The sequence below is a fragment of the Aquarana catesbeiana genome, linkage group LG03 (genome assembly GCF_042186555.1).
Source record: "Aquarana catesbeiana isolate 2022-GZ linkage group LG03, ASM4218655v1, whole genome shotgun sequence".
NCBI lineage: Eukaryota > Metazoa > Chordata > Amphibia > Anura > Ranidae > Aquarana > Aquarana catesbeiana.
Window position 1 is genome coordinate 516,308,598 of NC_133326.1, and position 27,655 is coordinate 516,336,252.

Here is a 27,655-nt window from a genome sequence, read left to right on the forward strand (position 1 = left end):
TGTTGGTAACTTTACAGAAACTGGTGCAAATGCTTGCCTGAATTAGGCACAGGTAGTACTAAAATAAACTAACTGACCTGGAGCAAGTATGCATGAAAATAAGAAGCCCTTATTTACATATGTGTTCTAGATAAGTGACTCAAGAGTACTGAATCCAGAGGGTCAACATGACAGCCAGGCTGCCGGCATTTCCTGAAAAGGTAGTGAACAGAAGCCACATGACTGCCAGGCAACTAGTATTTCCAAACTGAATCAGTTAGTTTTCCTATAATGGAAGGCGAACAGAAGCAGCATAACAGCCAGTCAGTTAGTATTTCTATAATGAATAAGGAACAGAAATAACATGACAGCCAGGCAGCTATTATTTTCAGCTTGAGTAGTGAGCACTAGCGCCCTCTATGTGTCTATTAGAAAAGTTCTACTTTATAAGCCAGTAGTGAGCAGAAGCGGCCTGACAACCAGGCAGCTGGTATTTTTCGAATTAGTAGGGAACAGAGGCAGCATGACAGCCAGTCAGTTCGTATTTCTATACTGAATAAGGAACAGAAGTGGCATGACAGCCAATCAGTTGGTATTTCTACAATGAATAAGGAACAGAAGTGGAATGACAGCCAGTCAGTTGGCATTTCTATAATAAATAAGGAACAGAAGTGACATGACAGCCAATCAGTTAGTATTTCTACAATGAATAAGGAACAGAAGTGGAATGACAGCCAGTCAGTTGGCATTTCTATAATAAATAAGGAACAGAAGTGACATGACAGCCAGGCAGCTATTATTTTCAGTTTGGGTAGTGAGCACTAGCGCCCTCTATGTGTCTATCAGAAAAGTTCTCCTTTAAAAGCCAGCAGAGGCAGTGACCATGTGACGGCTGTACGGTGTGATGCTGCCATCTAGTGTCCGCTTTGCGGTACTACACACATGGAGCGGGAAGCTCCGGCGGGTCAGGCCCAGGCCGGGGTCTCTAGTGAGCCGGTGTCCGGGGATGAAGACGATGTACCGGACAGCTGCCTGGATGTCAGCTCAGAGTCCTTTGACCCCCTGCTGGCCCTGTACTCCTCCCGCACCCCGCTCCCTTTCCCCGATGTCCGATGCTTCAACAACCTGGCCGAGTATGAGAGCTTCCTGCGGGGGGGCGGCCGGGCCCGGGGACGGGCGGAGGGGACGAGGAAAACGGCCAAAAAGGGGAGGAAACCGGCGCCGGACCCCGACAGGGTGGAGAGGCTGAAGAAACTGATGGTGACCATGCCGGGGGAGGAGGACAGACCCCCCAGGAGGAGGAGGAAGCCCCCCAAAAACGTGCTGACCCGCATGCCACGTGAGTGCAGCCATGAGGGGGGACTACAAGGCTCAGCAGCGCCCCCTTTGTAGGTGGAGGTACACATCACAACATTCTCATACACATGTCTGTCAGCACAGGGATACAACACCTCTCATGGCCAATAGAGTTAGGCGAATGGTTCGGGCAGAGCAAAAGTTCTGTCCAATCATCTTCTGTTCGCCCATTCAGGGAACACCTGAATTTGTAGGGTGTTCGGCGGGTGTTCGCCCTGCACAGGGCATAGCTGGGCAAGGAGCGGGCTGGAAAGCCGGCTGAGGCATCCTTAACAATTGAGGAGCCATCAGCTGTCAACGGGCTTCCCCTCTGACAGCTGAATAAAAAAAAAAAATAACATTGCCAACCATAAAAAAGTGTGGAAAATAATGGCGTGGAGGCCCCCCTTCAGGTTTGGTATGGATTTTAAGGGGAACCCCACAGCAAAATTTAAAAACCGGTGTGGGGCCCACCCCAACAAATAGCTGGTTGCTAAGGAGCCGGGAAGCCGTCCACTGCGTCCTTAACAACAGATGACTTATTAGCTGTCAGCGGGCTCCCTGCTGACAGCTGAATGTAAAAAAAAATGATTAAAAAAAAACAGCGTGGGGGCTGGTCCTCCCCTTTCCAGAGCGAGCACATCCCCCTCCCCCTTACCATATCAGGCCACATGCCCTCAAATTAGGGGGTGGGCAAAGACAAGGGCCTCATCCCCACAACCCTGGGCTGCGGTTGTGGGGGTCTGCGAGCTGGGGGCTTATTGGAATCTGGAAGCCCCCTTTAACAAGGGCTTGGATAAGGGTCTGGTATGGATTTTGGGGGAACCCCACACCGTGGTTTTTTCATTTCTAATTTGCCATGGTTTCTCCTAAAATCCATACCAGATCCGAAGGGCCTGGTCTAGACTGGGGGGGGGGGGGGGGGGGATGATGACCCAATGCCATTATTATTTTTTTTTTTTTTTTTTGCTGGCAATTATATTGTATTGCGGGCAATTTAAATTTCATTTCATTATTTTTTTTTTTCTTTTGCTGCAGCATATTCTCTATATATGCTACAGATGCTCCACTTTACTAAGGGAATCCCAGGCACTATATTTATTTAAAGGAATTTTTCATTTTTATTGTTGCACTTTAAAGCAGTTGTAAAGTCTCAAGGTTTTTCACCTTAAAGTGGAGGACCGCCCACTGCTGCAAAAATGAAGACTGCAGCTGCTGGCTTTTAATAATGGGACACTTACCTGTCCTGGAGTCCAGCGATGTCGGGGGCCACAGCTGATGTTTCCATCAGCTTTCGGGTGCTGCCGCTGCCATTGCAGGTAAGGGAACCTGGCAGTGTAGCCTTACGGCTTCACACTGGGGACCCTACTGCGCATGCGTGAGGCTCCGCTCTTCTCTCCTACTGGCCCGGTCGGGGATGGAGGAGAAGGGAGCCGAGCGGTGACGTCAACACCCGTGGCTGTGGCTCCCAGAAGTGGGAACAAGATACCTTTCAAAGAGTATCCGCTCCCCCCCCCCGAAAGGTGGCAAATGTGGCGGGGGGGGGGGGGGGGGGAGACAAATGAGCGGAAGTTCCACAGGTGCCTACATGGAATGCGGCTCTCCGTAGGGGCACTCGAGAAAAGGAGGAGCCAGGAGCGCTGCTGGGGGACCCCAGAAAAGGAGGATCAAGGCCGCTCTGTGCAAAACCCTTGCACAGAGGAGGTAAGTATAACATGTTTGTTATTTAAAAAAACCCAAACCTTTACAATCACTTTACACATTATTAAAATCACTTCTCCTGTAAAAATTATCTTTTTAAAAAAATTATTTCTCAAGTCATCTTCCAGGACGGCACACCTGAGAGATGAGAGGCTCCTCCCCACAGGAAACACAATCAATCAACAGCTGTTTTAAGTCCACACCCTTCCCCCTGATCCTCAGTTTTTGATTGTGTTTCTCCCTACACGGCGAAACTGTTTGTTTTTTTCCAAATGACCGAAGCCTGGGGCTGGTGGCCTCCCCCTGGGAGCCGGACCAAATGCCTGGGAAGCCTCTGGGTCTGGCGGGATATATTTATCCTTCCCGGGGGGTTCCCCTATCCTTTCCTCAGGGGGGGCAGCAGAAACTGGGAAAGCCCCCCTGAGAGCTGAAGGCCCCTGGGTACAGTGGTGTCCCCAGAACTTCAGGGGCCTTTATCCTGTCTCTCCCCCTTACCTGTCCGGAAGTCCTTTCAGACGGGGGTGCTGGCCGTCGGTTCTTTCCAGGGGGATCGTATCCCCTGACTCCTGGGTCCCTGGTAGCTCGCGTGGGCTGCTGGGGAGGGCACCGCCTGAACGACCCGCGTTCTTACCCAGAAGGGAAGGCTGAGAGTCAGCAGGAGCAGGCGCCCATATCCTCCTTTCGAGGAGATACCAGTTTACTATGGTGAATGTCTGCCTAAACCACCTCATGGGAATGAGGAACGTACGGCATTGCCCCCCCCCCCATGTGTATATACTGACTGGACAGAGCAGGACACAGCCTAACCTTGCAGCTCCTTAAAGGGACAGCAGTTGTGGGGGGGGGGGCACTTTGGCGGCTATCCTCCTTGCGTGTGGACCATAAGGATGGAAAAGCAAGCCCGGTGGCTGTGGAAAAAGGGGAAGACGACAACGGTGAGTCAAAAATCCCCAATCCCAGCCAGATGGTTTCTGGGCATTTGAGATAATCTCCCCTGGGGTCTGGATTCAAATAGCCCAGAAGCTTTTGCTAAAGACACCAGCCACAGCTCCCTCCTACATCAGAGATGCTGTATGGTGGACAAGTGGTGCAGAGGAGCAAGTGTGCCTAAACCACCTCAGATGGGAAAGAGGTAGGTAAGGCATTTTTTCCCCTTCCACCTGTATTTACTGAGTGGTGCAGTGCAGGACCTGGGGTCTCCATAACAAAATAGCCCAGAAGCTACTGCTAAAAACCACCAGCCACAGCTTCCTCTTATAGCAGAGACACTGTGGTTATCACAACAGTAGGTTGCCAGCCTCTCCCTACATACCCGGTTGTGGTACATTAGTAGGGGTGAATACAGCAAAGAGGGTGACCTGGTAGAACAAAGAGTTCCTTACTGGCCAGGTATACCACTGAACAAGTTATTAATGGTGCAATGGTTGAAGGATTCATGAGTAAGCTCACTTGCTCAGCAGGTGCACTAGGTTATCTGGCCCTATTTGCCCAGCTGCTAGGAATCTGCTTAAAGTTGCTCCAAGATGCTTAAAAGCTGACCTAACTTTCAACAATGTGGCAGGGACCAAGCTTCTGTGTGGCACAGTAGGGGTTCCCTTGTGACAGATCCTCCTTTTTGGGGGTTGCTTGCTATGGGTAACTTTTCATAAGCTCCAACCTCCCACTCCACTCTTACATTGTGGTTATATTTTAATGCAGGGGGTAAGAAAAACCTTTTTGTTGGTTTGGGCTACAGTCCACTCAGTGACAGATCTAAAAGTGATTTACCATAAATCGTTTTTCCTATATCCTTTGATTAAGGATTTTCTGTGCAAACATATGCAAGAGCTAGATGGCTATATGATTGCTTCTTTAAGGGCTGCAGGTGGCTATTTACCTCCAGGCTAAATTGGTAACCACCCTTTTTAGAGGTCTTATATTGGTCTCTAGGGCTGGGCTCATTGAGACTTTAGTTACTGATCAGCCCCACCCGTGTATGAGCTGGCTAGCGTTTGCTCAATCTACGGAGGTAAGGTAGGACAACAGCTACTATAGTAAGGTGTCCAAAGGAATACACCATGACTCCTTCTTGGCTGCTCACCAGTAGACCTCAGTAGTGAAGGTTTGTCCTTGCTGGGGTGTTTGGTGGCACAACTAAAGTACACATTGAGATTTGTGACATCTCTGCTGAAGCTTGTTGGGTGTCCTTTATATCCTAAAGGTACTGCTTTGTTTGGCTACAGATCAGAAAATACAACAGGGAAGGTGGTCTGTACTTTCTGGTTTTGTGCCGCACGCCAGAAACGCACATCATTGAGTCTGGTGATGACATTTCTGCTCATAATTGTTATATTGCTGCACATCAGACCTACACAAGATTGGGGTCTGTCTGTGGGGTTTTTGTGTGTCCTGTATTACTGCCTTATTGGTTGCTTATCAGAAAGGCAGCAGGAAAGATTGATGGCAGGGGTAGTACATATACTGCCTTTGGTAATCGGTACAGCACCACAAGATGGCGTCGTGCTGATTCAGACAGTGCTATTAACGGCAATAGCTGCCGATTTTAGGCATGCGATTTGACATGTGAGTTGCATGCCAAATCGCTTCAATATGGATGTGCTATCTCTATTCAGAATTGTTAGATTGTTGCACGTTAGAGATATACACGATTGAAGTTTGTCTGTGGGTCCTGTATTACTGCCTTATTGGTTGCTTATCAGAAAGGTAGCAGTGAAGATGGATGGTCCTGATTTTGTTGGAAAATACAAATTGAACCTGTGCCATGGGTAGTACACATACTGCCATTTGTAATCAGTGCAGCACCACAAAGTGACGTGCTGATTCAGACAGCGCTATTAACAGCAATGGCTGCCGATTTTAGGCATGCGACTTTGACATGTTGAGTTGCATGCCAAATCACTTCAATATGGATGTGCTATCTCTATTCAAGATTGTTGTTGCACATCAGACACATACAAAATTGAAGGTTTACTGCCTTATTGGCTGCATATCAGAAAGGACACAACAGTGAAGGCTTTTTCTGATTTGTTTTTGCTGCTCAGCAGGGAGACACATTGAGGGTAATGACATCTCTGTTCAGTATTGGTATATGCTACACATCAGACATACACAAAGATTGAACATTGTTTGTGTCCTGTATGTCCTATATTTACTGACTTATCGTCCGTATATCAGAAAGGCACAGCAGTAAGTGGTGTTTCTCATTGATCTTCCTTGCTGTTTCTTAGGTATATACAGTAGGGGGTTGTTGGCTGCACTCCTCCAGGGAGCCACAGCATGGGGACCCCTTGTTTGTTCGACCCGAAAACTGCTTTTCCTGCGACCTGTGCAATCTTGAGGTCTGTGGTTCCGTAAGCAGGGACTGCTGGATACGCTGCGACCTGGAGTCGCACAGTCACGAATGATACCCTTTGGAAGCCATAGTATGACTTCTCATGCGTCTTGCAGTCCCAAGTGGCAGGTTGGGTCGCACGGGTGTGGGAACCCTAAGCTTATCTGTCCCTTCTGGTTCAGGTTTTGCAATGCTGCAGGAATACTCATTGTGGAGTTATTGCCTTATTTTGCAGTAGACCAGAAAGATCGCAGCTGTAAAGGCTGTCTGTTGTTTGTTTTTTATGTTGCTGCACAGCAGAAGTACTCAACATTGAAGCTTGTTGGTGCTTTCTGTTTCATATTGCCTTACCTTATGGCACTTCAGAAAAACACAATGCTGTAGGTTGCTTGTGTTCTTTCTCTGTTGGTTCTATGTAACTGCACTACAGAACTGCATAACAGGAAGGATTGTCTTATAACTGTACTTGGTGGTTCGTCATAAATACGCAACATAGAAGTTTGGGTCTTTCTGTCTTCTCTTTATAGCCTTGTTTTGCTGTACATCAGTAAAACACCACTGTAAAAGGGGGTTCCCGTCCTTTCTGTATTTACCAGTTATGACCTAGCTAGCTGCACTTCAGAAATGCGCAGCATTTAAGGTGTGTTTGTGTCTTAATGCTTACATATTGGCCGCACATCAGAAAACCAGACTGTGAGGTTCAGATTTGGGTCTCTTCCCATATTTGATATTTTGGTTTAGCTAGTCACACTCAGATACACAACATTGATGTCTAAGCTTGTGTCCTTTCTGTCTAAATCTATTGTGCTATGTCCACAATCTATGATTTTTTTTTTTTATTTGTGATATTAATAATACATGTATCACCTTTTTGTATTTCAGCCTTCTCTTCTGTGAAAGGGCCAGGAGTTCTGGTGCAGATGTCACATGTCAGAAAGCCTCGACCCCTTACATTCAGGGATGCCAGAGCCATTTCCTAGGGTTGAAGCCCAGTAGAGTTATGGGTCACTGGAGGAAGGCGATAATGAATCGCCCTGTTTAATAAGAACTTAGGAAGTTCGGTTCAGAGGAGTTTTATGGCCTGAAGATGAAGTATAAACATGTATACCCGACCAAATAGGTTACAGCTCGGTGCATGGCCTTCATTTTGCCCTTCTAGCAAAACTAGATGTAGCAATATGAGTGTTCTTCTCCTGCTATAGATGTTAATCTCCTGAGTAGGCTCTCAGGCGTAAGTAAAACTATAGATTGGGCATGCCTTAAACCCAGGGATTAAGTTTTTGTTAATCTATTTCCCTTAAGTAGGTTTCCCTTCAGTCTTTGCTGACGTAAAGCTAAAAATGAACAAAAAGGGGTTGTCTGTCAGGGGCCCCCCTTTTTTGGCAGTTTTATTTCCCTGGACAGGGTTGTGTTAAGACAGGCCCCCTTATGGATCAATGTAGTGTCCTTGTCTTACAACACAGGTCTCCGATTAATCTTTTTAGTGGTTCTAAACAGCACCTATAGGCAGAATAGGCCATTGTTGGTAGATGTGTGACAGGCAACATTGATAACCTACAAGTTTAACATGTTTTCCGATTCCATCTTTAAGAGCCCACTCCACCTAGATCCTGCATCCGAAACAGAGAAGGCAGGGACACATGTGGAGTAGACCGGCAGATCAGCCGCATGATCCAGCTAAGATACCTTCATCAAGCATATGGAGTAAAGGTAAAGCTTACTGCAGAACCGAGGTTCGCCAAGAGGGTCTTGCAGTGGTCCCACCCTAAGGTAGGCCTGAGGTACTTGATTATCCTCTCAGGTGTGCCGTCCTGGAAGATGACTTGAGAAAAGTACTAGTTACTTACCGGTAACTGTCTTTCTGGGAAATCTTCCAGGACGGCAGGCCTACTTCCCACCCGTTGGAGGAGGGAAAATTTTAGAACACTAGAAGGTGAGTACCTATGAGGAATGATTTCCCTTGTGAACCAGGTTCAGGAGTTACTTCTCTACAAACTGAGGATCAGGGGGAAGGGTGTGGACTTAAAACAGCTGTTGATTGATTGTGTTTCCTGTGGGGAGGAGCCTCTCATCTCTCAGGTGTGCTGTCCTGGAAGATTTCCCAGAAAGACAGTTACCGGTAAGTAACTAGTACTTTTTCGCATTGATGCATGTCCCCCAGGGAAGTAACCGGACCCTTTTCATGGCCAATAACTTGCATATAAGTCTTCAAAATTAGGACTTTTTCAGATCCCTTAGACTTTATTAGGGTTCGCCGGTCGGGTCAGAACTTTTTCCCTGTTCAGGTGTGTTCGGCCCATCTCTATTGACCAAGATCCAAGTCTGTCGCCCTGATCCTTGTCTTCACAGCCAGATTACCTCTGACCAGGAAGAAGCATGTAGTCAGTGAAGTCTGCATGCTTGTTCCAGATCAGCTGACCACTATGGAGGACAGCTGCATCAGTCCTTGAACGAGAACCTCTAAAAACAATGTGCTTACACCAATCAGCCACACTTTATGAACACCCCTAATATAGCATAGATCCCCATTTGCCACCAATACAGCCATGACCCATCGAGACATGGATGCCACTAGACCTCTGAATGTACGTTGTGGCACCAAGCTGTCAGTAGCAGATCCTTTAAGGCTTGGTTCACACTAATGCATGCACCTTTGATGCCATTTACAGTGTGATTATGTGTTGCAACTTTGATGCAATTTTGCATATTCTATGGGGCTAAGCTGCACTGTAATAACACCAAAGTAGTGCAGGAACCTTTTCCAAAATCACACTATTCTGAATTGCAATGATTAGAACTGGCATCACTGAAAACAATGAGATTTCCCTTGGCATGTGATTCTGTACAACTCAGTGTGTGAACCAGGTCTAACAACTAGTGTGCACCAGGTCTAAGTCCTGTAGATTGTGAGGTGGGGCTTCCATGGATTGGCCTTGTTTTTCCAGTAGCTGCAGGTATCATCCCACTATCGTTTTATTAGAGCCGATGGTCACCTCTCTTGTAAAAGCAATTCTAGTGGCTAACTAGCTGCTGGATTGTTTTTAGAAGCAGCAGGAGCCCCCCCATTCCGCTGCTTCATCGGGATCCTCTGTGCAACCTGATCGTCTGCTGATCATAGAGACTAACAAAAACCAGAACTGCTTCGTACATCTCTATGATATAGGGAATTGGAAGCGATTACCTTGCATCACTTCCGGTTATGCCTGATGTAAGCGGCTCCATTTAAAAAAAAAATCAAAAGGATTCAAACACACCGATCTTGGTGTGATCAAATGCTTTTAAGGGCAGAAGGTCAGACTTATGATCCAGTTTTGGGAAAATTTTAAATTATCCCTTGTAGTGGGGATGCACCTGCACTGCAAGGATTGATAGCTTGTTTTGTCTAGGGGAGAGGTACTTACCTGATGCTCCGTTCCACCAGCAGAAGGCTCTCACCCATGCTTTATTCCTCCCGCTGCTTTGAGGTACCATTCCTCCCACCGACACCAGAGATGGGGCACCATTCCTCCCACCGACACTGGAGATGGGGCACCATTCCTCCCACTACTGCCCACATGCACTATGAAACTGAACACCACACATGAGGCATTCTTTACTCACTGATGTCAAGCCTGGGACATTTTCCACCCCCACTGGCCACACTCTGATCCCCCAAAAGTTTGATAGTCAGTAAACTGGCCCTGTGTTTGGAGACACATGCCCTAGACCAAAGCAAGCAAGTAACCCTTGCAGTGCAGGCACAGCCTTGCTGCAAGGGATCATTACTTCTGTTGCTAGGAGTTGGGCTTTGATCTTCAGTGTATGATCAGCTCTGTAAGGTCCCGGATGGTGCATATTCACTCACACATGAGGCTTGAGGTTTACCCCGGCCCATTTTTATTATTTTTTTTCTGTAGTAAATCTGCAAAAAAAAAATGTGTGCAGAAAATAATATGAAAATGTATACATCACTATGCATAGTGACTACAGGGCAGCCTGTACAAGTCATTTATCTTCATAACATAAATACCCTTTTGTGCTGATATCGCCCCTACCTGTAATTACTACACCTCAATGCAGACTCATTTATAATACTCATGTAACTTTTGTATTTCAGTGCATGAAGGCGGTCCTCTGGGAGTGCTGTATCGCTGTGTGCAGGAACGGTTAAAGGTCAACGTTCACATCCGTACCTTTAAAGGACTGCGTGGCGTGTGCTCCGGATTCGTTGTTGCATTTGACAAATTTTGGAACATGGTACTCATTTACAATAATTTACTCTACAAGGCTTCATTTTCAGGCTTTTGTCCAGGGGGATCGGGTGTTTGGCACTCAATGGTCAGCTGCTTCATGAAGACATTAAATTGGACTCTACTCCCCTCCCCTTTCTTCCAGTGATGTTACAAACAAATGGCCACTGTCCCCACCTATAACTGGCCTTCGCAGCAAGAAGCACAGTTATGTGATGTCCGCAAGCTCCCTCACCAGTGCTGACATCTCCTTGGCTCCTTCCGGGTTCGGCCCCTTTTTGCCATCTTGACTGACCTAGCTGGACCGACGTAACTCCTGTTCATGCACACAGGTGTTCATTTTTTCTTTTTTTTTTTTCTTTTTACACTGAGCTGGGTCACATAGGGTTAAACAGATCGCACTAAAAACTTGACAGATATTCTAATCCTTTTACTTTATTCAAAGCAAACAAAAAATGACTATAAAAAATATGTGAAGTGCGCTGTCAAACCAAAGTGCATAAGCTCATAGGCTTAAATAATAAGTAAAAATGAAAATTTAACCTGCGATATACACACACACGTGTGATAGGGCTGCCGCTGTAGTGCAAGGTAAATACCCCAAGAAGTAACAAAAAGAATTTATACTCAGCGCTGCCTCTATAAACCACTAATATACTTATACACACAACAAATATGTGTCATATAATAACATGTATAATAAAGTGCTCAGTGTCAATATAGTGCAAATAAAGTTCAACAAATGTGCAAAGTAAAGTGCAATCAATAAAGTTCATCAAGTGTGGGGTACAGGGTTGGTGACACGTTGATATAATCTTGGTGACTTCCTGTGCTCCCCTCCTGGGTCCCCATTCACTAGATAAAAATGACAAATACGCCTGTGTTATATATCAAGATGGTGCCTCCCATCCAATGAATAGGTTGGTTGATCGTGCCTCAGAGAATGGGATCTCCTCTCCTCCACCACATGATGTAAGTCCTACACACTTTACTCAAAGGACGGTCGGGGTAGTAAAGTATTTATTTATTTATTATATTTATTTTTATTTTCATTTTATTTTTCTTTCATTACTTGCTTTAGTAATACCAGTTCTTTCGTCATTATGTCATTCCCAATTATTTGATTACGATTTTGTTTGTGTATTTTTTTCTTCATATGGAGTATACTGTTATTGTGACAATGTTTAATCTAATGTAATATATCATGGTCCATTTTTAATGCAATACCTAATTACTAACACTAGATGGCTTCTGGTCACTTCCTGTTAATTCAGTAGGATGCTGGTGTTTACCTTTTAGCAATGAGGATTACATCACTTCCGGCGCCGCTGACCACTTCCGGTCTCGGCGAATATGTCACTTCCGGTTCCCGGCGGAAACGGGAAGTGAGGCCAATTTCATACTGCGCCATCAATGAGAGTAGTGGGAGTCATTGGGTGTAGTAGGCGGTAGTATAAGACAGCCAATCACAGACTCCATAAGCTTCTGATGATGCCCAGTGGGAGGGGTGAAACCTGAAGCTAAGGATAATTTGTGATGGCTGTTTGGATGCCAAGGCGGCAATTTTGCATGTTTTTAAAGATTCTGATGTAAGTGTAATGATTTTAAACCTTTTAATAAATCTTGCAGTATTACACTATATGTCCCCTTTCCTTCATTTGTCCAAACTTTACTACCCTGACGTTCCTTTGACTGAGTAAAGTGTGTAGGACTTACATCATGTGGTGGAGGAGAGGAGATCCCATTCTCTGAGGCACGATCAACCAACCTATTCATTGGACGGGAGGCACCATCTTGATATATAACACAGGCGTATTTATCATCTTTATCTAGTGAATGGGGACCCAGGAGGGGAGCACAGGAAGTCACCAAGATTATATCAACGTGTCACCAACCCTGTACCCCACACTTGATGAATTTTATTGATTGCGCTTTACTTTGCACATGTGTTGAACTTTATTGATTGCACTTTATTTGCACTATATTGACACTGAGCACTTTATTATACATGTTCTTATATGACACATATTTATTACATGTATAAGTATATTAGTGGTTCATAGAGGCAGCGCTGAGTATAAATTCCTTTTGTTAAATAAGTACCAGGTGTATATGAACATTTGATACAAAGTGACAAAAAATGACACAAAACAGTGAAACAAAGTCTGAAAAACAAAAGTCCTATAATTTATAACTGATATGAAAAACCTCCTTATTGATGATTTCAAAATAGTTGGTGTTTTTCTAAAAAAATAACCTTAATAACAAAACGTGTAGCTAAAATGACTTTGTCCATCCGTGAACCGACTGCTGTGTCAAATAACATTGTCCATCCAAAACAATGAATATGTGAAACTTAAATGCAATATTATCCAAAAGTGCTTCACCACTGTGTTGGGGATAAAATAGATGGCAGCTTACCGGATCCTAACAGGATCTATATGCGCGTGTCTCCACAAAGGGAAATCCGCTGTTACTGACCACTCGCTGATCACTCACACTTTTTTTTTTTTTTTTTAGTATTGGCTAAGCGCACTCTTATTATTTATTATATATTTTTATTTTTTTTTTTTTTTTTTTGTACAAAAAATGACTATACATAGACCTTTTTAACCACCTCTGCTCTGGAAGATTTTAAACCACCCAACCCCCAATGACCAGGCCATTTTTTGCTATTTAGCACTGCACTACTTTAACCACTTAAGGACTGAGCCGCTTTCAGAGATTTGTTGCTCAGCGGGATGGGGCACGTTTAAAAAATTAAAAAAAATTTTTCTTATTTATTTTACTTTTTTTTTTTTTTATTTTTACACTGGTCTTTAAAAAAAAAAAAAAAAATTGTCACTTTTATTCCTATTACAAGGAATGTAAACATCCCTTGTTTTAGAAAAAAGCATGACAGGACCTCTTAAATATAAGATCTGGGGTTAAAAAGACCTCAATTCCCACATTTACACTAAATGCAATAAGAAAAACAAAAAAAAATGTCATTTGAAAAAAAAAATGGCCCTTTTAAGAGCGAAGGGTGGAAGTGACGTTTTGATGTCACTTCTGCCCTGCAATGGTATGGAGACAGATGGGGGGGCCATCTTCCCCCTCACTCATCTCCATACCACACACAGAAGAGTTCCCGATTGCCTCCCCTCACCCGCCGCCAATAAAAGTGATCTCGCAGCGAATCCGCCGCAGAGACCACTATTATCGGAAACCGGACCGCCCGCTGAAGAAGAGGATACCGGGGTTATGGCAGCTAGCTGCTGCTATAACAAAGATATCCCTCTTCAAACAGCCAACGTATATCGATGTGCGGCGGTCCGAAAGCAGTTAACTGGTAATTGCACGGTCATGCTATGCTGTACCCAAACTAAATTTATATAATTTTTGTGCACAAACAGAGCTTTTTTTTTGGTAGTATTTGATCACCACTGGGATTTTTTCTTCTTCTTCTTCTTCTTCTTCTTCTTATTATTATTATTATTATTATTATTATTATTATTATTATTATTATTATTAACGAAAAAAGAAAACATTTTGAAAACATTCTGCTTTAAAACATTTCCAATTTAAAAAAATCTAATTTCTCAAGTCGTATTCCAGGACGGCACCCTGAGAGATGACTGGTCCCACCTGACAGGAAACACAATCAACAAAGAGGTTGTGGTTCCCCACAGCGAAACTGTTTTTTTTTTTTTTTTTTTTCTAAAAGACCCGAAGCCATGGGCAGGTGGTCTCCCCCTGGCCGGGGGAGCCAGGCCGCAGGCTTGTGAAGCTTTTGGGTCCGGTAAGGCTGGCCCTTCCTGGGGGGGATCTCCCCATTTTTTCTCAGGGGGCAGCAGAATTGGGACAAGCCCCCCTGAGAGCTGAAGGACCCTGCGTACAGTGGGGTACCCAGAACTTCAGGAACCATTTTCCTGTGCCTCCCCAATCTACCCCCCCCCCCCCCCTTAACTGGTGGGGCATCCATTCAGCAGGGGGGGGGGCTGTCGGTCGGGTCTCCCTCGGGGCGGGCGCCGGGTGCAGCATATCCCAACTCCTGGTCACTCCCTGCAGAAAGTCGCACGGGAGGCTAGCAGTGAGGTATGGTGCCGATCAACTGGGCTGAGAGGACTCTGCAACATCTTGCCGGATACAGGAAGAGGAATGACACGGCTTCCTCCCTAGCACCGGAAATGATGCCGCCGCGCCTCCCTGGGTCACTTCCAGTCTGGGGCTTCAGCAAAATGGCAGCGGCATCGGCGTTCTGAGCTGGGAGTGGAGGTCTGACCGGTGGAGCAGGCGTCCGCATCCTGCTCTTGCTGATCATCACACCAGTCTCAGCAAGGGTTGGAAGACTCTGGTGACAAGATGGAAAGAAAGGAGAGGCCCTTAGCGGCCACAGCATTAGAGGAGACCACAGGGGTGAGTCGACCTAGCTGGCAGGAGTAATGATGGGGGCGGGGGACCCCGACTCTTACTCCTGCAGGACATAGCAAGGGGGGGCATTCCTTTCTAACTTGCATATGTGTCTCTTGTAGGGGATGACGGTACAGCCCAGGTGGTCACCAGCCATCCTAAAGCCCCTTCCCGCTCTAAGGGATGCGGATCTTGTAATGATAAATTGCCACAGGATCACTCAGTGTATCCACAAGCTTCTTCCTTTCCAAGAGGGCCCCTCCTCAACCGAGCAGAGGGTAGCACACATAGGCACCCGGAACCCCTGAGACCTCTCCTCAGGATTCTGAGGAGGAGGAGGCTGAATCCCCCTATCAGAGTGGTTCTGATGAGGACTATCAGGAGGAGGGCTCCAGACCAGGCAGACATATCTTTGCTGCCGATGATATGGAGGGCCTTCTTGGGGCAGTGTATGCATCAGAAGAGATTCAGGAACCCGCAGCACAGGTGTCCGCACAAGATAGGATGTATAGAGGCTTGGTTAAGCCCAATTCAAAGTCCTCCCTATCCACCAGACCCTTAAGGATATCATTCTGAGGGAGTGGAAGGAGCCTGAAAGAAAGCTTTTGAAGTTTAAAACGTGGAAACGTAGGTGACCCTTCAAGGAGGAAGAGAGATTCTTTAAGACACCTAGATTAGATGCTTCCCTGACTCAGGTGTCAGAGCAATCTGACCCCTCATTTAAGGATGCAGGCAACATCAGGGACCAGATGGATCGACGAGCTGAGACCCTTTGTGCAGGGCCTGGGAAGCCAATGCAGCGGCTATGAGTTCTGCCTTGGCTTCGGCTTGTGTGGCTAGGAACGCAGACATGTGGGTTACCAAACTAATGGATCATGTGTTGCGAACCTCTAAGTCCAAACAGGTCTTGGACTCTTTAGATGTAATTGGTAGGGCAGTAGCCTACCTGGCAGATGCAGCAGTCAAAACGGTGTGTACAACCGCCAAAACAGGTGCCCTTTTGAATTCCGCAAGGAGAGCTTTGTGGTTCAAGACCTAAGATGGGGACAACACTTCTAAGACTCGGCTGTGTGGTCTTCCATTTGAGGGTTCCCTGCTCTTTGGCACTGGGTTGGATCAGGCCCTTTCTAGGTTTACAGAGAAAGGCAAGAAATTTCCCAAAAAACCTAAGAAGGAGAGGGGAAACTGTTTTTGAGGCCCCCAGGCTAAAAAACAGTTTAGCGAATAAAAAGGAAGGTACTGTTACCAGGTGCTGGGGGGGTCGGTAAAGGTAAGCAGAAGGGAGGTCTTCTCTTCCCCAGCCAGAAGTCTGCCGACAAGGATAACAAGTGACGTAAGGGTGGGGGGAAGTCTTTCCCACTTTATCTCTCAGTGGGAAAGGATTGCTCAGTCTCCACATCCTTCAGATAGTAAGAGAGGGCTACAGATTGGAGTTACACTCCTCACCTCCCCCACGTTTCCTTTTAACCCACTTACCAAGGGACCCTCAGAAAGCAGTGGGTCTCTTACAGTGTAAGACAGCTGGCAAAGCAGGGGGTCATAATGCCAGTCCCAGCAGAACAGTGCGGGCAGGGATTTTATTACCACATCTTTGTAGTCCCAAAGCCCTCAGGGAAATTACTGCCTCATATTAAACCTAAAAAGGTTAAACAGGTTCCTGCGGTACAAAAGGTTCCGCATGGAGAGCGTCTATACTCTCAGAAAGCACCTTCTGTAGGACTTATTTATGGTAAAGATAGACTTGAAGGATGCCTATTTTCACGTCCCTATTTTTCCAGAGCACCAGGCTTTTTTTTAAGGTACACAATTCCCTCGGAGCAGGGAGTGCAGCACTGGCAGTTCTCTGCCCTACCCTTTGGACTGGCAGCCAGTCCGAGAGTGTTTACAAAGATCCTGGCAGAGGTGGTTGCATTCCTCCATCTCCGAGGCGTAACGCTGATCCCCCTATCTCGACGACATACTGGTTTACCACCAGAGTCAAGATCTCCTTCTCTCCGACCTGGCCACTGTAGTGAGTACCTTGGAGTCCCTGGGGTGGATTATCAGCCAGGAAAAGTCCTCTCTGGTTCCTGCCTAGACCAAAGTCTATCTAGGATTCCTGGTGGATTCAACAGCACAGAAGCTTGTTTTGCCCCAGGGGAAGGTAGAGGGCCTTGTTGCAGCAGTAGCATCCCTACTAGAATTGGAAGAGGTCTCTTACAAAGGTCATGAGAGTGCTCGGGTTGATGACATCCTGTATCCCCCGTGGTCCCATGGGCTCAGCTCCATTCAAGGACTCTCCAGCAATTCCTCCTATCCTCCTGGGACGGGAAAAGAGGAACGCTGGACAACAGGGTTTCCATTCCAGGAAGGGTGAAGGAGTCTCTGCAGTGGTGGCTCAATCCTCAGAGTTTGTGGGAGGGCCACCTTTGAGCCCAACTCCAACCCCTCAGGGTAACAACGGATGCAAGCGCTTAGGGTTGGTGGGCCCACTTACAGGAACTTCGAGCCTAGGGCGCATGGAACCAGTCAGAGGAGCGCTTCCTCCAACTTCCGGGAACTATTGGTGTTCAGAGAGGCTTTAAAGGCCTTCGAGGAAAGAATCGTGCACAGGGAGGACCAGATCCTTTCAGACAACGCAACTGCGGTGGCCTTCCTAAATCATCAGGGAGGCACCAGATCTCGCTCTTTTCTGACCTTGGCTCTGGAACTCCTGGAGTGCATATAAAGGGGCATACAATGTCGAAGCGGACTACCTCAGTCGGCAACCAGGGCGAGTGGGAATTGAACCCCAAAGTGTACTCCCTCATATGCTGGCACTTCGGCAGCCAAAAGATCGATCTCTGCCCGCAGAGGGAATGGAAGAGTGAAGAGATTCTTCTCATTCTCTCAAGAGGGGTTCAGAGGCGGTAGACACGCTCGCCCAAGACTTCCACTTGGCATATGCCTTTCCCCCCTTAGTTTTGATCCTGAGGATTCTGCAGAAGCTGAGTTTCTCAGAAGGCAGACTGATTCCGATCACCCCATGGTGGCCCAAGAGGACCTGGTTCCCTTCCCTGGTAAATTAGTCTGTAGCTCCCCCTCGGTGCCTTCTGGAGCGGCAGGACCTTCTGCTTCAGGGCCGAGTCTGCCACCCAGATCCCGGCTTCTTCAGGCTGACTGCTTGGCTCTTGAAAGGGAGAGCCTGCGAAAAAGGGGGTGTTCGGAGAGCGTAATCAACACCCTTTTGAGTAGGAAACCGGTTACGAGGCGTATTTTACACCAAAGTCTGGGGAGTATTCTCGCGCTGGTGCACGGCGAAGGGGACTTCCCAACAAGATTCCTGCCATTCTGGATTTTCTTCAGGATGGCGCGGATCAGGGGGTGGCAAATAAGACCCTTAAGGTTCAGGTCGCAGGCTTGTCCAGTTTTTTTGAATGTGAAAAATATAAATATAGCGCTCGCAAACACAATATATAAGTGAAATAGAAACTGAAATATTAAAACCACAAAAGTCCAAAAAAAGGTAACTCAAGGTGCTCCAATCCAAAGTGAAGGGAACAAAGGTGCTTCAGAAGATTCAGGTGCACAACACCCCCTTATGTGTCCCCACTCACCAGATCCACATGACCCCCAGCTTTTTAGTCTGGTGGGTCATTTAAGGCTTGGTATGGATGTCTTTGAGATGCTGAATAAGACGTCCGGTTAATAGATTCAGGGTTCCTTGGTGAAGGGTTTCAGCCAGACAAACACTTACCCAGAAGCAAAAAAATGGAACCAATAGTGAAGCACCATAAACAAAGGGTTTATTTGAACAAAAGATGGGTACTCACAAAAAAATAGGATTAAAGCAAGCATCAAGCTTGGAGCAGATCGTATAAAACGGCTGTTTCTGGCGTGCGTTCCAAACGACCGGAAGTGACGTCAGTAATCCTGGAAATAACGTCAACGTTTCGCCCTCCCACAGGGCATCATCACGCACCTGATTTCCGGTTAGCTGAGCCAGCTTAAATAGAAGGCGGAGAAGTGAACGCCCCTAAATAGACCCAATCAACATTAGCAGTTTTTTGGACAGGAGGCGGGCTCTGGACCCCCTGATTGAAAGGTTCTTGTCAGCCAGAGAGACTGTCCCCAGTGCAGATGAGCAAGTTTCTGCCTTGGGACAACGCTAGTCTCGGAAGCCCTAACCAGGGCACCGTCTGAGCCGATAGCTCTTAAATTACCATAAAGACAGCCTTCCTGCTGGCGGTTACAACGGCCAGGAGGATAGGCGACATCCAGGCTCTGTCAATAAAAGAGCACTTTTTTCTATTATTTGACGACAGGGCTGTACTCAGGCAGGACCCCCTGCAGGACCCCCTGTACTTCCCGAAGGTAGCCTCAAGGTTCCACAGAACTCAAGAGATTGTCCTTCCTTTATTTTGTACAAATCCTCAGAACGAGAGAGAGAGAGTTCCTTTCATTGTTTAGATGTCAGACATTTGTTAGCTTATTTAGATAGAGTTAGAGTTTAGAAGGTCCAGCCACTTATTAGTTAGTTCTTCTGGTCAGAAGAAGGGTCAGCAAGCGTGCAGAGCAGCTACATGGTCAAGCCAGAGCACCTTCCTGAGACACTATAGGGTGGAGTTGCTGTCACCTCAGGTTCTGGCGTTTGGTAGGAAGGTCCTACACACTAAGGTAGCGCTGAGCGGCATGCTCTTCTCTCAGGGTGCTGTCCTGGAAGACAACTTGAGAAAATGACCAGTTACATTTACTAGTAACGGGATATATATATATATATATATATATATATATATATATATATATATATATATATATATATATATATATATATATAAATAATATTATACTATACTAGAATTTTTATTGTTTTGCCTTCTAGTGGGATTGTGATGCAGTGGGCAATATCTGACACGGCGGGGGGGTTGGTGATTGACTAACTGCCGCTGACATCACCAGTGACACTAATACAGTGATCAGTGATACTATACACTGTCAGTTAACTTGCTTTGCAGGGATAAGAAACCCAGACCGTTTTCTCTTTGTACAGAGCCCTGTGTTAATTGTCAACACCAGGCTCTGGGCTGTGAATGGACACAGCCGATCAGTAGGTCCTGGCCATGAATCATTGGCTGGGACCTGCTGACAAACACTTATGCCCTGTACACACGATAGGATTTTCCGACAACAAAATCCATGTTTTTTTTTTTTTTTCCGATGGATGTTGGCTCAAACTTGTCTTGCATACGCACGGTCACACAAATCTTGTGGAAATTCCGAACGTCAAGAACGTGGTGACGTACAACACGTACGACAAGCCGAGGAAAAATGTTTAATAGCCAGTGCGGCTCTTCTGCATGATTCGGAGCATGCGTGGAACTTTGTGCGATGGAATTGTGTACACACGATCGGCATTTACGAGAACGGATTTTGTTGTCAGAAAATTTGAGATCCAGATCTCAAATTTTTTGTGTCGGAAACTCCGATAGAAAATGTCCGATGGAGCCTACACACGGTCGGAATTTCCGACAACAAGCTCCCATTTAACATTTTTTGTCGGAAAATCCTATCGCGTGTACGGGGCATTACTGTGTACAATCAAAGCACCTGCGCCCTAAACCTGAAGACAGGAACAACGTACAAGTGTGTCACTATGCCCCCAAGTAGTTAAGCTAGGTGTAATAAAAAGTGTAAGTCAGCTTTTCTGTGAAAATATTCTTTGTGGAGGTGTAAAAATAAAAAACATCTATGACCATTGGTAAATGCTTATTGGCCATCGCTCAGGCTAACAAGGTCTGATAAGTTGATGCTGCTGACTAGTGAGAGTGCGGGCTGGGGAAAGGTTCATCCAAACACAAAGCATGCTGTCGAAGTAGGAAGAGATAGCCCAGCCTGAATGGTTAGCAGATAAAGCTGCCTCAGCTCGCATCATCCATGGCATGCCCCCAACATGTCTCGCCTCCGACACCTATTTTAAAAACATAATGGTTTTGAAGTTATTTTAGATACACCAATTTAATTCATTTGTTTCTTTTTCAGGCGATGGTCGATGTAGATGAGACCTATAGGAAGCCTGTCCTTGGGAAAGCTTTCTACAATGAGCCCCAGTTGACGTTGACACGGGTAACCTATCCATCTATTTGCTTTAACATTCTGAAAGAGTAGTAGTAGTGTCTTACCCACATTAATGAAATTAAAAAAATATCTTTTTATTGCATAGAATCCCTGCAGATATATTGTAACTAGGATCAGTGCATTGTGGGTGCAGTATGCAGGCTCTTACATTGTTTGTTTACATCCCTGCCCGTATAGAGGTACAGACCTTCAGTTATTGGGCTGGAGGAAGTAAACCAATTGCAGGTGACGTGGCATCACCACAATCGTGCCTGCACGATCTTAATCCTCCTGCCACAAACATGGGACTTGTAGTCTTTCCATGGCTACAGATGGCACCTGGAGCCAGTTGGTCAGTCCGCATTAGTGATTGAGCACAGGCAAATTAGGCGGTCACGAGGCCTTGGGCAGCCCCCTCTGCTAATGCCCAATAATGTTATAAAATGTTTTTACTACCAGTGAACTCTGACATTATATTTTAAATCATATGCTCTTTCCCATATTGACAGCCTATGCAGGGTAGCAATTGAATATCCTGTGACCAATGTGTGCTGCTGGTATTTTCTAGATGGCTATAATTTTACTTTTAAATCTTATATTCAGGCAGAGGTAAAAGCCACAAATTAATACAGCTAAAGTGCAAAAAAAGGAAAAAAATCAAGTTCCTAAGTATTCACAGCCTTTGCTCAATACTTTTGTTGAAGCAACTTTGGCACCAATTACAGCCTCAAGTCTTTTTGAGTATGATGCTACAAGCTTAGCGCACCCATTTTTGGGCAGTTTCGCCCATTCTTCTTTGCAGGACCTCTCAAGCTCCACCAGGTTGGATGGGGAGCGCCGGTGCACAGCCATTTTCAGATCTCTCCAGAGATGTTCAATCGGGTTCAAGTCTGGGCCACTCAAGGATATTCAGAGTTGTCCCGTAGCCACTCCTATGTTATCTTGGCTGTGTGTTTAGGGTCATTGTCCTGTTGGAAGATGAACCTCTACCCCAGTCTGAGGTCTAAAGCACTCTGGAGCAGGTTTTCATCAAGGATGTCTCTGTACATTGCTGCATTTATCTTTCCCTCGATCCTGACTAGTTTCTAAGTTCCTGCCGCTGAAATACATCCCCACAGCATGATGCTGCCACCACCATTCTTTACTGTGGGGCTGGTATTGGCCAGGTGATGAGTGGTGCCTGGTTTCCTCCAGACATGACGCTTGCCATTCAGGCTAAAGAGTTTGATCTGTGTTTTCATCAGACCAGAGAGTTTTGTTTCTCATGGTCTGAGAGTCCTTCAGGTGCCTTTTGGCAAACTCCAGGCAGGCTGTCGTGCCTTTTACTGAGGAGTGGCTTCTGTCTGGCCACTCTACCATACAGGCCTGATTGGTGGAGTGCTGCAGAGATGGTTGTTCTTCTGGAAGGTTCTTCTCCACAGAGAAACGCTGGAGCTCGGTCAGAGTGACCATCAGGTTTTTGGTCACGTCCCTAAATAAAGCCCTACTTCTCCGATCGCTCAGTTTGGCCGGGCGAATCACTCTAGGAAGAGTCCTGGTGGTTCCAAACTTCTTCCATTTACGGATGATGGAGGCCACTGTGCTCATTGGGATCTTCAATGCTGCATACATTTTTCTGTACCCTTCCCCAGATCTGTGCCTCGATACAATCCTGTCTCGGAGGTCTACAGACAATTCCTTGGACTTCATGACTTGGTTTGTTCTCTGGCATGCACTGTTAACTGTGGGACCTTATATAGACAGGTTTGTGCCTTTCCAAATCATGTCCAATAAAGCTTTAGAAACATCTCAAGGATGATCAGTGGAAACAAGAAGCACTTGAAGTCAATTTTGAGTGTCATGGCAAAGGCTGTGAATACTTCTTTTACATGTGATTTTCTTTTTTTTTTTTCTTTTTTTCTTTTTTGTTTTTAATAAATTTTCAGATTTCAAACAAACATCTTTCACGTTGTCATTATGGGGTATTGTTTGTAGAATTTTGAGGAAAATAATGAATTTAATCCATTTTGGAATAAGGCTGTAACATAACAACAAAATGTGGAAAAAGTAAAGCAATGTAAATACTTTCCAGATGCATTGTATGTATTCATGAATTAGTACATCAGAAAATGTATTTATTGAATGCAACTAGTGTAAAAAATACCTGAATTTCACTTGGTATTAGCCTCTTGCAATTTCATGAACAGCAGCACTCAGACTGGGAGAGGGAGGGTCAGGACTGGGAGCAATTCAGATGTGCTATATGCAGAAGTGTTAACCAGGGACATGTAGATAGGAGGAGAGGGCAGAGGGATGACCTTATCAGTTTGTTTTTGCTATGGTGTCTGCATTTTTTTTAAACTGTAAGTTCATGGTCACATAAGAATGTACAGGTCCCGGGAGCAATGGGTGTTTATACAAATGCCCCTCATAACAATTCTTCATAGCCTGTTCACCTTACTTTTCCAGCGGGACATGCTCTGGCCACATCCTCCTGCTTTGATTAGCAGCCATGCTGCTCGCTGCCCTTCCCGGCTCTGAGCAGGATAGATAGCGGAGCTGGATGATCAAGTGGAGGATATTAGTGAGTTCACTCCTGAACACATCTAGGTTCTTGCCACCAACCTAGGTGAATGGATGCAGGGGACTGTTTGTCCCCAACCTCCACATGCGGCACAGAGAGGAGGCATCAGGGATCTATTTAGCTGTCTGATGTCTCTACAAAGCAAACCTGTTCCCTACCGGATATAAAAATAAGTTCTTAAGCTCATCTGATCATTTAATGGACCTCCAGAGAGCCATAAGCTTCTATGATGAGGCCCCATGAATTCTGTCACACTTATCAGTCCCCCATATAACAGTAAAAATTTAAGTTTAAATAAATTAAAAGAAAGGCTAACCCTTTTACTGCTGCTACCATAAGGGTTAGGTTAATTTCTCACTTGAGATCATTCCCTTTTTTTTTTTTTTCCTTTAACCGCTTCAGCCCCGGAAGATTTTACCCCCTTCCTGACCAGAGCGTTTTTTGCGATTCGGCACTGCGTCGCTTTAACTGACAATTGTGCGGTCGTGCAACGTGGCTCCCAAACAAAATTGACGTCCTTTTTTTTTCCCCACAAATAGAGCTTTCTTTTGGTGGTATTTGATCGCCTCTGCGATTTTTATTTTTTGCGCTATAAACAATATATGAGCGATAATTTTGAAAAAAATGCATTATTTTTTACATTTTGCTATAATAAATATCCCCCAAAAATATATAAAAAAAACATTTTTTTTTTCTTCAGTTTAGGCCGATCGTATTCTTCTGCATATTTTTGGTAAAAAAAAATCGCAATAAGCGTTGATTGGTTTGCGCAAAAGTTATAGCATTTAATAAATAGGGGATAGTTTTATAGCATTTTTATTAAAAAAAGTTTTTTTTACTAGTAATGGCGGTGATCAGCGATTTTTATTGTGACTGCGACATTATGGCGGACATGTCGGACATTTTTTAGACCTTTTTGGGACCATTGTCATTTTATACAGCGATCAGTGCGATTAAAAATGCACTGATTACTGTGTAAATGACACTGGCAGTGAAGGGGTTAACCACTAGGGGGCGGGGAGGGGTTAAGTGTGTCCTAGGGGAGTGATTTCTAACTGTCAGGGGGATGGGCTGGTGTGTGACGTCACTGATCTCTGCTCCCAATGACAGGGAGCAGAGATCGAGTGACACTTGTCACTAGGCAGAATGGGGAGATGCTGTTTACATCAGCATCTCCCCGTTCGTCCTCTCCGTGAGGCGACCGCGGGTATCCTCGCGGCGATCGAGTCTGCGGGACCCGCGACCCGACTCATGGAGCTCCCGGCCAGCGTGCGCGCACGCAATGGCAGGGCAGGGAATTCAAATGGACGTACAGGTACGCCCATTTGCCCAGCCGTGCCATTCTGCCGACGTACATCGGCGTGCGCCGGTCGGGAACCGGTTAACGCGGTGCACCTCAACTTGCAGATGGTTACCATGTGTGCATTGTGATACAACGAAATGCACATGAATTGGGGTGAACTATCAAGGTTAATTGAGGTGCTATTTTAAATGAATGGCACTGCACTATGCGGGGACAGTGAAGGGGCTAAAAATATATTAGTAATGTGCAGCATGAAGGGGTTAATGTGCTGCCACTGACGCATCATTGACCAGTGGCACTTAAATAACCTTTTTGTGCTGCAACAGTGTCTGTGTTGATTAACCCCTTTTGTGGCACAGCATGAAGGGGCTAATAAAACACTGCCACTGGCCACGAATACAAGATAAAGGGGTTCATTAACACTGACACTGCACACCAATAGGGAGGGTAGTTTGAATTAACACTACCACTGACTGTCAATGCAGAAAGATTAACACCCCATTCACATTGATGCAAACTGCAGTGGGTGTCAATGTTAAGTTAGTGACACCCAAAAAAAAAAATAGTGTGATTTGGCTGAATTGGATCACAGTGCAGGAAAAAAAAATAAAAAAAGTACATGCACCTTTCCTGCAGGTACTGTGCGGTTTGAGCCATACAAAATGAATGGCTCAAATCCCACTGCAAAGAATCGCTTGTGATTTGAACAGGAATGCAGTGTAAATCCTGTACGAATCGGATGCGGTTTCCTGTACCCCAATAGTTTGAACCAGGACTAAAGTAGAATTCCAGCTTGCACATAGCTAGCCTTAAAAATTACCCCTCTAACACCTATGCTAACTAACCTATTTTCAGGCTGCTCCAATCTGGTCACATTCTCTCACCTGTGTGATCCAGCAGCGTATGCATGGTAGAGGAGAAAGCACCAATGGCATGGGAACCTATGGGTGACATCCCCGCTCCAGGCTTTCTCCCCTGCAGCCACTATTGGCTGACACAGGTAAGATAACATCACATGACCGAACCAAGGCAGGCTCAAAATAGGTAAATATATACTACATCCTTTCTTTCTTCTTCTTCTTTATTATTTTTTTTTTTTTTTTTTTTACAGTGACATTTGTATTTTTATAAGAGTTCTTTATGCCATCCTTTTTATTGGGGCCTTCCTAGTTCGTTTTTTTTTTTTTTTTTTTTTAAACAAAAAATTTAAAAAAATACATAAATAAAAAGGGGGGCTGCACCCTGGTGATCGGGTAGATCTCCACCTCTCAAAGGTTACTTATCCCTGGTGTAAATTAACTGTCTGAAATTGACAAGCCTCAGCTGTGCTATGGGAGGGTTGCATCCAAAAACGTTTACTTTTTTTTTTTTTTTTTTTTTTTAATATCTGCACCTTACCTCCTGTACTCACTAGCTGTCCATCCAACTACTGTATATTGTTTTTATGGCCACTTATGGCTTGCATTTGCTTATCTCTAATTTACATGAATTTGTCTTGCAGCTGTTTGACAGGCTTAAGCTGCAGGAGTCTGAGTTACAATCCTCTACAGAGACACAAAGTGCTGTAGAAAGGACACAAAGTGCTGTAGAAAGGACACCTGGAATTTCCCTTCCACATCACAAAGCTCCACACGGGCAAAGCACAGACAGGAGAACCTCTGTCGAAGATCCTAGCAGATCTGCCCAAGCCCGAGGCAGGAGCACTGCTGTTCAGGATCAAGGACAATCGGGAATCTCTGGTGATAAACCCAAACTGAGGACTAGACAGCCGCAAGAGAAGATTGATTATCAGAAGGTGTACAAGCGCCACATAAAACAGCTTTTTATTCGGGGAGAAAGCATTGTACTGGTTCACTTACAAACATGAGAACCTGTACTCTAAGAACCCGAAGATGAGACCAGCCACTCATTGTAACCACCTTCACCCAAATCCTCAGGGACATGGAACAACCTGAACACTGTTATATGGAGGCATGAGATGTAGAGTGTGGAACAAGACATTTACAGTTTGTCATTATTTACCTCATTTCATAATATGATCATGTGCAAATCACTTTTGATATATTTTATTCTGCTTGGCGGAGGAAATGTACTACACAGGACTGGTTTACCACAGCTGCAGGATCAGTAGGAGAAATTATTGTGCCCGATTACTGAGAATTTTGATATCTAGGCTTTCACACTTTTTTTTTATGTTAGCTCTACCATTGTACTTACAAAATACATGAATCTACCATTGCTGACCTCTTGTTCCGATAATACTTGTTTCTGGGTTTTCATGCTGATCTAATGGCTTTTGTGTTTTCTGTCGCTGACCTGGAGCAAGCAGATCAGGAGCTCTCATTTTATGCTGATGTTCCTGATCCTGATGTTTTTTGGTTTTGGATGGAGTGGAGAGGGATTAGAACACCTGTCAGTTATTATTGCTGTCTGTGGCCCCGTTGGGTAGATTCGCCCTCTCTATTTGACCTGTTTACCATTTTCATTGAAAGTAAAAGAAAATCACACATTTTGGGTTATCCCCAGAAAAGTTAGAGGAGAAATCTTCCAATGGGGACACTAGTTTTGGTGACCTGGGGGTCCCCAAGGGATCCCCTTAATTTTATAGGAATTTTCTAATTTTCTCTAACTTCCTGTTTTGCTATGGGACAGGAAGTCAAGGGATATCTCCAAAGTGGGTCACAAATGGTGGGGGGGGAGCCTGACAGGGGTTATAGCCTTCACTTTCTCTATCCAAAATGAAGAAAAAA

At 45.4% G+C, this 27,655-nt stretch overlaps 1 protein-coding gene across 1 annotated transcript; it reads left to right on the top strand.

Moving 5' to 3' along the window:
- The first annotated feature begins 894 nt into the window (after window positions 1-894).
- LSM11 (LSM11, U7 small nuclear RNA associated) lies at window positions 895-27,143 on the top strand. Its single transcript, XM_073621175.1, has 4 exons — window positions 895-1,318; window positions 10,443-10,582; window positions 20,965-21,048; window positions 26,407-27,143. Exons 1-4 carry the CDS (start codon window positions 922-924, stop codon window positions 26,770-26,772), a joined length of 987 nt encoding a protein of 328 aa, XP_073477276.1. The 5' UTR covers window positions 895-921; the 3' UTR covers window positions 26,773-27,143.
- The last annotated feature ends 512 nt before the right edge of the window (window positions 27,144-27,655 follow it).